This window comes from Harpia harpyja, chromosome 6 (assembly GCF_026419915.1).
Source record: "Harpia harpyja isolate bHarHar1 chromosome 6, bHarHar1 primary haplotype, whole genome shotgun sequence".
NCBI classification, from domain to species: Eukaryota; Metazoa; Chordata; class Aves; order Accipitriformes; family Accipitridae; genus Harpia; species Harpia harpyja.
In genome coordinates, this window is record NC_068945.1 from 50,093,622 (window position 1) to 50,105,454 (window position 11,833).

The following is an 11,833-nucleotide window of genomic DNA, read 5'->3' on the forward strand; positions in this document are numbered from 1 at the left end:
GACTGTTATGGAAAAATATGTTCTATATCGAAATATGAAGATTATATTGAGATATTAATACAGAAGATGGATTAAAGTTTCAAAGACAGAATTCTGTCTGACTTTTGAGGCTTGGACTTGTAGGCTTAATAGGGTTTTCTCGGTTTTCAAATAGAATTATTTGTATGTAGTACCTTGTTGTCCTTGGTGTGCAAGAGCACTGGAAGATGAATAGGCTTGTGCTACAAGTGGTTTTCATTAATAGCTGCTGTATACAGAGATGTGCTGACGTTTGTAGGTCTTGGATTCCTTTATAGGGTCAGGAAGTTGCTGCGCCAAAGTGGCAATGTTTTCTTTGCCTGTCCCTCCTGAACCTTGCCCCAGTCTTTTTGCCTGGCTATTCCTTGTTCCCTGATCTAAGATTCTTCTCTAGCTCTCCTGCTCCCAGGTTCTCTCGTGCTTTTTGTCCCAGTTTTCAATTCTTTGTCCCCATCTTTGTCCAGCCAGTTGATCCACCCTCTTGTCAGATTTTTTTTTTTCTTTCCCCCTCAGTAAATCTTAGTGATGGTATTTTTTCCAGCAGTGTCTAGATGCTGTCTTTCCCTTCAGTCCCATCAGACTGGTGAGCAAGAGTGGGCAGGGCGCAGGTTGTAGGCGAACATTTTGCTGCATTTGACTCAAACAGCTTTTCCCTCTGCGTGGTCTAAGTTTCAACAGGTAACACTGACAGCAGAGAGAACACTTTGTCCAGCCGAGAGTTACACAGTAAAAGGAAAGTATTGATTTATCATCTGTGCTAATGAATGAGCTGCAGATACCACAGCCACCCCTTGGGTGGCAGTAGTTCCAGAGCTTAAATGTCCTTAATGTCAGTGGATTTGTCTGCAGATTTAGGTGTTAAAATAAAAGTTTCCTCTATGTAAACAAAACAAAACAAAAAAGGTAACACTGTGCACTATTAATCTGTGCACTATTAATCTGGTCATCTTTCAGTAGACTTTCCTGTTTGTGGCTGAAGTTTCTGGTTTAAAATAAAATTGTCCTTTGAAGAGCTCGCATTCCTCGCTGAAAGCTATGCAGATACTGCGTTTGAAGTTCTTAGCTCTGTTTTTGAAGACAGAAGTGCCTTAAAGTTTTGAGGCTTGTGACGATGGCATGTAATGGGTGTTTTGCTCAACTTCCCACAAAAAAATTAAACATGTTGACTCTATTATGAGACTGATACTGAAAAAAACACTGGTTGATTTAAAAATATTGTAAGAAGTCTGTAAGGGGAGGAAAACTGTAATGAGACATCCTTATCTTTACCCTAAACTGTGTAGGGTCTTAAGTCTGGTTTGTGGTGTTTCGGTACTGTTGGTTTTCAGCTAATGGGAATACTGTTATTTAAAATCTTTAGCAGTACGTTGTCCTGACTGCTAACTTAAATTCATTGTCTCTCGTAGCTTGAGGAAATAAAGTGGTGTTTATGTTGTAAAGGAAAACTAGTAACCTATATGTGCTAGTATAGTAACCCCCTATCACCACATGGAATAAATTCTGATTAGGAAAAATTCTGGGACTCTTTTCTACTGTGTATACACCTGAGAATTCTCTGAGGGGATCTGGCTGCATGCATCCTGTCAGACTGTGTATGACCTTCCACTCAGCATTAAAATACCATTTTCTTTGTGTCATATTAACTCTGCAGCTGAGAATAATGTAGGTTTCTTTTCTTTCTTGTCAGCTGCCCTGAAGAAGAAGACTTGTACTGTTTTTATGTACCAGATACAATTCTATATATATTTTTCAAAACAGTCTGTGTATGAAGGATACATTAATCTAAACCTTCATGACACTTTCTAACTGGCATGTGAATACTTAACATACTGTTATTAATAGAGCAGAGAAATAAAAGAAATTGTCTAAGTTGCTTTTTCTGTTGTGTTAGCTATTGCTCTGATTGTTTTATTCTGAGATATTACCAAGATGGTTCATCTGGATTTAACATGTCTTTCCATAATATCCAGTGTTTCATGTATTCAGCTATACTCTTAGAAGTACAAGAATGCTGTATGTATTATATTTGTGTGTATTATATGTTTATAAATCTGAAGAATATTACTGTGGCTTTTAATGAGAAAGTTAATGTCCAAGAATGCCCTCTCAAAATATACAGAAAGGAGCAAATAAACAAAGTAGTAAATAGATTTAGTAACTGTTTTTCCAAGGTCATGTAGTTCAGTAAGAAATAATGTAAATAAGACAAATTAATTTCATGGGTTTCTGTAATGGAATCCACAAATTAAATATCTCCTCTGTAAAGCCTGCAGAGATTGATGACAAAGATACCTGTTTTCTTTAGGAGACTTGTTCAAGGTCTTAAAGACACTGGAAAAATTGCATTTGTTTCTCTTTCTCCTATGATACCCACACCTATAATAGAACCTGTAACAACTTTTAGCTTCAAAAACATCCAACATCATTGTTATGCTGTGGTGGCAAGTTATTATGAACTATTGCGTTTTGATAACTGATGTTACATAGTTGTGAATCCCTAAGGTCACACTTCCCAACAAAGTATTTTCTTGAAATGTTGATACCATTACAGATTAAAAATAAACTACAGTTGAATGAATTAGCCTTTGGCTGAAAATTGACCTAGAATGTATTGTGGAGAATGATTGACTTTTTTTGTGTGTGTGTGTGTGATCACCTTAAACAGTTTTTCCTTGCTATTTCTACTCTTATAAGGTCTGAAACCACTACTTTTAAAGTACTGTTTTGTGATATTGAGATAGAAGGTATATCTGCATGCCACATTTCATAATAAATAAGCATTGCCCATTTTAAATGGGAGCAGATTGGGAAGAATTGAGGAGTAAATCATGTTTTGGCAAATAGAGAGCTACTTCTATCAAGTATTGCCTTACTGCTGAAAAAAAGTGTGAGTGTGACTGCAATCTCTGAACAGTATTTTGGTACCACGTTTCCCCATACAAGAAGTGCCACCTCATCTTTACAGCTTGTGAACTTTCATTACCTTCTTCCTACTTTTTGCACCCCCAGTTCCATCTTGAGGCGATAGTCTTCTGCCCAGTGTCTTGACCATACCCCTATGTGTCTGGGGGCAGTTGCAGTTCTGGGTGACTGAAAGACTTAAACCTGTCTCATGCTTCAATCCAGTGGTGAGCAATGGAAGAAAACAGGATTCTGGTAGAAGGGAGCAGTAACATAAACTCGGTTTTCTGTTATGCTGCCTCTTGAGAAGGAAAAAAACCACTATTGTAGCTGCTTCCTTGAATCCTGTTGGTCTTTCTGAACTTTGCTGCAGGAAAGGCTGGGCAGAGAGACCAAGAGGGCTGATAAATTAAAATGCAGATTATTTATTTTTTATATTTATTTAGAACTTATGCATAAGAACAGAAAAGTATACCAGACAAGCATTGTAAGTTTTCAGCTGCTAATCCTACTATGGATATCCAGCACTCTGCAAGTTGCAACACCAGTTTCAAAAGAAACTGGTTATTTGGAGTACCATAATTTTAGTTTTTCTTTTGAGCTTTTTCAAAGGGAAAGGCTTATTAGAATTTGGCAAACACTTGGATTTATGATAATTAAGCTGTTCTAAGATATGCTGTTTCTAGAAGTATCTAAAAACTTGTTCTTTATCTGTAGGCTTGGATTAAAGTACTAGTATCATTTAAAGAGCTGTTATGAACATTACCTGCTTTTTATTGGTATGTGCATGAAAGGTAGTATTGGTATTTGGATTCTAATGATATCAGGAGCTATTCATGGGGAAACAAAGAACTTCAGAAGATTTATCTGAGGTTTCATTCTTTAACATTTTAATTTTATATTTAATTATTATTTGTTCTTAGAAGTTGGGCATAGCAGTATGTGGATTTCAACTGATGCTGCAACATCTGTTCTTGAGCCTCTAAAAGTAGTATGGGCCAAATGCAGTGGATATCCCTCTTACCCAGCTCTGGTAAGTACACAGGTTCCCATCAGTACTCTAGTGATACTGTTCCTGGTCTGAAAATACTGGTGCATGAACATCAGGTCATTGGTAAATTCCCATTCAGGTTGAATAAAGGTGATTTATTCTGCCCTCTATACCGTGCATCCAGTTTGTAAAATTATTGCAATATCAGATGTTGTGTCAATAATCTCTACCAACCTTCCCATCTTTTGAGATGTGCAATACCTGTTGTTGTGGTTTAACCCCAGCTGGCAACTAAGCACCACACAGCCACTTGCTCACTCCCACCCACAGCAGGATGGGGAAGAGAATCAGAAGACTAAAAGTGAGAAAACTCATGGGTTGAGATAAAGGCAGTTTAATAGGTAAAGCAAAAAGCCACGCGCACAAGCAAAGCAAAACAAGGAATTCATTCGCCACTTCCCATGGCCAGGCAGGTGTTCAGCCATCTCCAGGAAAGCAGGGCTCCATCACGTGTGATGGTGACTTGGGAAGACAAATGCCATCACTCCGAACGTCCCCCTTCCTCCTTCTTCCCCCAGCTTTATATGCTGAGCATGACATCATATGGTCTGGGATATCCCTTGGGTCAATTGGAGTCAGCTGTCCCGGCTGTGTTCCCTCCCAACTTCTTGTGCCCCCAGAGCCTTCTTGCTGGTGGGGTGGGGTGAGGAGCAAAAAAGGCCTTGGCTCTGGGTAAGCACTGCTCAGCAGTAATGAAAACATGTCTGTATTATCAACACTGTTTTCAGCACAAATCCAAAAGATAGCCCCATACCAGCTACTATGAAGAAAATTAACTCTATCCCAGCCTAAACCAGCACACATGTCTCAGTACTTTGTTTCTGCAATATATATTATTGTTTAAAGGATGAACTGAATTAGCCTTTGACAGACATCTTGTTAGTGTTGGAACTGTAAGATATTTTCTGCTGCAAAATTAGTATAAAAATATTCTGATCCTGCAGTTCATTAAAGAAACAAAAAACTTGGTAGAGTTGGAATAAATTGAATGATTGTATCCAGTTGTGAATGATGTACTGGAAACTTAAAGCTGTTGTGCCCATGTTATTTTAGGAGAAGCACACACAGTTCTACTTACATCAAAGCTTGCAGAGAAAATGTTGTTGATAAAGTGCATTTGGGGTTAAACAGTTCATACACTATTGGTTGATTTATATAATAGACTGGACAATCTTGACTTTTAGTATATGTGTGCTGGGGACATCAGGAAATGTAATCGTACAGAATCAGGTTAAGACCAGTGGAGGTGAGATTCAGAGCACTTGAGTTTAAGTGCCCTCAGTGGGTGATTCGAACACTCTTCGGTCAGATGCTGAAAATTTGATGATTTGATTGTGTCTTGAATGGTATTAGCACATTAGTGTTAGATTTAATCTGGTTGTGACCAAATGGCTCCTTTTCTGCCCACTCCTTTGTCAGCAGTGATGTTTCTCTGAATGTGTGATGAGTTGACTGAGGAATTAAACCTCAGTCAAGAGAAGAGAGTTGTTTTGATTTCTACAAACTCCCCACAGTGTTAGCTTTCTGTTGATTTAGTTCCTATAATCAGTTTACTCTGGATTAAGATTGGTGCCAGCGTGGATGCTAGAAAAACAACAGGAGTTTGTAGGGTAGGAGGTGGGTGGAAGAGGCATGGAGTAACATAACCCTTCTTTGGTGGAAGCTGAGCACTTGATAATGCTGTGATCTGCCTACAAAGGAGTGTTTTTTCCATCAGCCTGATTAGTTTAATGTTAGCAGCATCTCCCCCCTTCCCCCAACTTTCATTCAGAAAGAATTTGTGACTGTAACTGCATGTTTTGCTGAAATTAAATTTGATATGTCATTAAATTGGATATGCAAGATACTTGAAAGTGACTTCTGATTTCTTTTTTTTGGTTTGGGTTTTTTTGCTTGTTAGAGGGCGCTTTGCTCCGGATTTTGAGTGCGGGGTTTGTATTTTGCAGAAACAAATATTTATACCTTAACATAGGTTGTTTCTTTAAGGTATTCTGAAATTCAAAACCAAAATTCGAGGTCACTTAGGCTTTTAGAAATCCTGGTTCAGCTTTCTCTTTCTGAAACTTGCTTGTCAGTCTGCAAAGTTGTACTAAGTGGAATTCAGATGTGACTTTTAAGAAGAACTGATATAGCTGAAAAATGCTCTAGAGATAGTTTTTTCAGTTAAATCTACTGCTGTGCCTCCACTATACCTATTCAGCTTATCTCAAGAAGTTGTGTGTGTGACACAAAGCCAATTTATATGCAGTAGCTGTTTAGTTTATGATTCTTTTCCTATTAACTTTATTTGTAATACCTCCTTAAAATAAATGATGTAGTTTTAAAAATTAGGAACTGTCCTTTCTTTTCTTTTGTAGATTATTGACCCTAAGATGCCTCGTGTTGCTGGCCATCACAATGGTGTTACTATACCAGTGCCACCTCTGGATGTACTGAAAATTGGAGAACAAATGCAGACCAAATCAGATGAGAAACTATTCTTAGTACTATTTTTTGACAATAAAAGAAGTTGGTATGTTATTGAAATGTATTGTTTGATGCAGAGACTTAAAATTTTAAAAGCCTGTACCTTTAGTCTAGAAGAAAATTGAAACATTATCTTTCCATGGATATCTTTCCTATGAAGTATCAACTGTAATCTTAAAATTGCATAGATGAGTCTATTCTTGGACTAAGGCATATCATTACTGAAAGATACCTTTTTATGGTCAGTTTCAAAGAACATAACATAAGTGGTTAAATAGTCTTTTTGTTTGATTTACAAGCTGGTTTCATTTATTGACATGATAAAATTGCTGCTTTGGCTAAACAGGCTTTTTAAAGGTAACAGTCTTTAGGGTTATTTTACCCAAGTCTGCTCAAGTGTATTTTCTTTAACTTTTTAACCTCTCTGGTTTAAATGCTTTAACAACACTCTCATCTGAAGTTCTTAGCCCTTTCTAAATTTTTTCACGAAACCTTCCCTTTTTCCATTACTTTCAGTATCAGCAGTATGCCATGTGGAGCCTGAAGGGATAATTCACCCAGTAAAACATTCTTTTCCCCTTCCAGTAGCTTTTTTTTTTTTAATTTTATTTTATTTTTAGGGGGTTTTTTGGTGTATTTTTGTTTGGTTAGGGTTTGGGGGTTTTTTTGCCAGATACGGAAGCTTTTCATCTACCTCTCTTTCTTCCTTTCATCAAATTATATATTTCTTTCCTGTGTTCTTCTTAATACCTCTACTCTCCGGCTTTCCACACAGGTCAAGCTAGCTTTAAATCTTTTTACATCTTAATTTTACTCTTGAATTTGCTTACATTTTCAGATACCATTTTCCACTTTAGCTGATTATATGGGATGTCTAGAAATGCTGCCATTCTCCTGATTCTCTCTGTCCCAGTATACTATCACCTAAATAACTTCTTGCCTGAAATTTAGAACTGATGTTTGCTTTTCTGTCCTCATAGATCCTTTGGCATAATAGTGATTCTTTGGCTTGCTCTCTCTGTTCTTCAATTCTTTTCTTAATTAATTGGTACTTCTTCATGATCATCTTTCTTCAGTTGCACAGGATTCCATGAGATCCTGCATTCTTCTGCCTTTGTTCGTGGAGAACATCCAAATTTAAGCATATTCAGTGTTCTGTTTCTCATTTTTCTCTTATTGCTATCGCAAGTCTAATGCATGCTCCCCCTAGCCACTTCCTTAATAATTGCTGTTATTTGCTTCTTGATCTTGGGAGTCCTCTGCAGCTTAAACCTTTCTGATTTGTCACCATATGCAGGTGGTCCTAAATCTTGTAAATAATATACAAAGCTGTCTTTAATGGATACTATGCACAGATGGACAGGAAAGGCTAAATACTTTTCTAGCCCCTTGCCCCTCCTCCTCTCCACCGCCACTCCCCCAACTTTTTTGTAAATTGTTTTTATCCTGATTATTTTGGCCATTTTGGCACTCATCACTCTAACTCACTTTTGTCTCTTACTCCTGAACCCATGTCTATGATTTTCATTCACTTGCAGGGTATATGTCATCTTCAGTCCATGATGCCAGCTTCTATCACCTATGGATTACTTTTTCAAATAGTCATACTTGTTACTTCTCCTTCGCTGCTTGCATCTGGAGGACTTGGCAAGCTTTCTGTTAAAAATACCTTCTTAAAACTTCCCTCTTATCTGTGTTAAAACTGATAATGGTTAGACTGCTGCTTATCGTGCTGATGTTACTATTCTTTACTGTTCTGTCTGTGTCCTTGTACTGACTCTACATTTTTTTTGTTCCACTGTGTGTGGTCAGTGCAATAGGATTGTAGTTTAGAATGCTTTAATAAAAAATAATATTTAAAGAGACAATTCTATTCAGTTAAAAAAATCTTGAATAAAATGTTTTATATGAGACTTTACTGTCTGATTTGCAGTTGGTTTGGTTCCAAATGGACTCCCAAACTGAAGTTTTTAAACAGAAGCTTGGCTTTTGCCATTTGCAGGGTTGGGACTGCAGACTACAGTAATATACTTTAATAGATAATTCATTAGTTTACCTAATTTTTGTTTTCCATAATACTTGTAATTTAAGAAAACAGGATTAAGGTAAACATTTATGGAAATTAAGTAAATTTAATTGAATATTTAGAATGCTTTTCCTTTAACTAGAAGAATGGGGTGTAGAGCTTTTTTCATTATCACTGCTGTATGCCCAGGAATTAATGATATTCATGGAGCTTAAAACAGAAAAGTACTCTGAATACTGAGTTAGTGGGATTTCATACTGGGTAAAAGCATACTAAGCAGAACTTACCTGACAGTTTAGCTTTCCCCATAAAAAACAAATTGAGATGTCTTAAATGTAAGGCAAAAATTTATCATCTGCAAATTCCTTGTAATAATGGAAATGAAAGAATGAAGAGAAACAAAACTGTCAAGTGAATCTTGAGCCACATTCATTGTTAGTTGCTGCTGCCTGTTCTTAAACTAAACTGCCATCAGTATTTCAATGCTGATTTTTTTTCAGTTAATACTTAATATCAATCATTAAATAAGTGTGATTGAATTTGAATGTATTTTTTGTTTCGTGGAAGAGGCTTTCTTAATATTTTATGTTCTTAAAATAGTTAAGGAAAGTGAGTACTATCTTGAAAGGAATTTTATCACTTTATTTAAGATAGTAAAGCTGATCTGATATATGAGAAACACAATACAGCAGCCCTGGTATTTCTGGACAAACTTCTTGATTTTATTCTGTATTTAACATACTTATTTTACCGTTTCTTACAGGCAGTGGCTTCCCAAATCCAAAATGGTTCCCCTTGGGATAGATGAGACCATAGACAAGTTAAAAATGATGGAAGGACGTAACTCAAGCATACGAAAAGCAGTAAGAATTGCTTTTGATCGTGCTATGAATCACCTGAGTAGAGTCCATGGAGAACCAGTCAGTGACTTCAGTGATATTGACTAACAGAGATTCTATCAAGGCCTGAAAAATACCACACAGACTTGAACTCTACTAATGAACCTCTTTGTCTAAAAGAATGTATTGAAGATACAACCCCTTGTTGATTCAGTGGCTGAGTTCTGCAAACTTGAAATAGTTGAGCAATTCTTCTAAATCACCATTGCCATGCTGATTAATGATTTTATCGTGTTGTAGTTTGGAGGATTTTCCACTAAACCTGTTAAAATGTCTTGTTCATAGTGTTCATAATTGTACATAAATGTATATTCAACACTTAACTTATTCTGATTTTAGAAGTAGCTCTTTAATTCCTTTTATAATTTTGCTGGGGAGGGAGTTGTTTTTTGTTTCCATGCTTTTTACTTCTTTTTTTCTTTCTTTCTGAGGTTAAGTTACCTAAGCACCATCTTCCAGCTTAAGGTGTTTAGTGGATTTTAGAGCCTAATATCAAAATGGCATCAAATATATGTTTGCCTAAATCATATACAATATGGTGCTGCTTGTATCATTTCTTCCTTGGTCTGTAGCTTCTGAAAAAGACTTCTGAATGTTTGTGTAAATGATCGCTCTTTGCACAAAGTACCACATATTTAAGATTGATGTAAATTTACAATTACAAATATGTATTTTAAGAAAGGAAGTTGCATTATTTTGGAGGGTACTTTGTGAGAAAGACATCAACAAAAAAAATTATACTATGTACATCACTTGCAAATCACCAAAAACACTCCATTGTTGCCCAAAATAACTTAAGATGGTTTTTGTTTTAAACAAACCTGGCTTAAAGCCTGCAAGCACATTCTTTCTTTCAAAACCATATCCCATTTATCTCCCACTGATTTAATTTTGTTGATATGTGTGCCTCCCTGTGTTTTATTTATTGTAGAAAATGTATTAATTTGCTTTATAATGAAAAATAAAATTGACAAATATATTGATATGCATTTTTATACAGGCACATGAGAAGACAACTTGCTTTGGGAGAAAAATGTATTGGAAATTGTATAAAATAACTTGATGGTTTGTGTGTAATTTGATTTTTTTGTAACTTGTAATCTTTTGTTTCCAATGAGGGGATTTATGTAACTTTTAATTTAGAACACTTTGGTAGCAATAGAAACTTTGGATACATTTTTGTATGGTACATGTGATGTATATAGAATTAGTACTTTATTTTTATTTTTAAGAAGTAAAGCATTATGTTTGGGCAGGGGGAAGAAGGAGGGTGGGTTTCCAGAACTGCATTTTTATATTAAAAAGAAAAAAAATAAAGTCAAGATATTGATTGTTGTAGCTACTTTATTCCTACCTTCACTGAGATACCGAATTTGTAACAATGAAAATGGCAAGGTATGTTTGCAATGTGATTTATAATGACTCCATTATTTATAAATGCACTGTGTTTGAACTCTTTTGCAGTGGTATCTTAAATACTGTACCAAGTTATATAATATGAAACACCAAATAATGCATATGAATGCACGAAGTATTTATGCCCAGCTTTTTTATAAAGGATTAGCAAATACAGCAAAACCAATACTTTTTAAATCTTTTTTTAAAACTTCATTGAATAGCATACTTCATTGTTAAACCTGCTTGAATCTTTATTTTAAAGGGACAATTACTTTTTAAATAGTTTTTAATGTTTTTATTCTCTATTGTTTGTAATACCCCCTTAGAAGCTTGAAATAAAATTTCTTTCTCAACTGTTAATTTTGTCCTGAATTTAGCCCCTGAGATTTTGCTGTAGTGCCCATTTTCTTACTCCATGACTGAGCTGTTAACAGAGGTGCTAGTTCAAGAATCTGATTGTTTTCTTGCTGTGACATGCAGTATCATCCTTACTGAGCCCTCTGCATGGTAGGTATTCTAGCTAGCTAAACTAGCTGAGACCAGTTGCCTGTAATGGACTCTAATCCAACTCATCTTCGTAATTACTAAATTTCACAAATGATCAAGCAAATAGTTTTCTCAGTCTGTACAGTAAACACAGCTTTAGGGGGAGTAGTGATGGCAGGTATCCTGCAAGGACCATCATTGAGGTGTGCTGCTGTGATAGAAACAACAGCCACATCAGGTAGAAAAATAAAATTTGGTTGTTTGCCTTAAATAGAATTTCCGTGTAATGACTTCAAGGATCTGCCATATAACCATGGAGTCATAGAATGGTTTGGCTTGGAAGGGACCTTCAGAGATCATCTAGTTCCAACCCCCCTGCCATGGGCAGGGACACCTTCCACTAGACCAGGTTGCTCAAAGCCCCATCCAACCTGGCCTTGGACACTTCCAGGGATGGGGCATCCACAGCCTCTCTGGGCAACCTGTGCCAGTGTCTCACCACCTTCACAGTAAAGAACTTCTTCCTTACATCTAATCTAAATCTATCCTCTTTCAGTTTAAAGCTATTACCCCTTGTCCTATCACTAC

At 36.3% G+C, this 11,833-nt stretch overlaps 1 protein-coding gene across 8 annotated transcripts in view; it reads left to right on the forward strand.

The window, feature by feature from the left end:
• Window positions 1-10,691, forward strand: part of BRD1 (bromodomain containing 1) — a 77,820-nt gene extending 67,129 nt beyond the window's left edge. For all 8 annotated transcript variants that reach the window (XM_052789948.1, XM_052789947.1, XM_052789953.1 and 5 more), the window contains 3 exons: window positions 3,843-3,952; window positions 6,328-6,482; window positions 9,226-10,691. In XM_052789948.1, coding sequence (XP_052645908.1) covers window positions 3,843-3,952; window positions 6,328-6,482; window positions 9,226-9,409 — 449 coding nt within the window. In that variant the 3' untranslated portion in view covers window positions 9,410-10,691. The remainder of the gene's footprint in view (window positions 1-3,842; window positions 3,953-6,327; window positions 6,483-9,225) is intronic.
• Window positions 10,692-11,833: the final 1,142 nt, after the last annotated feature.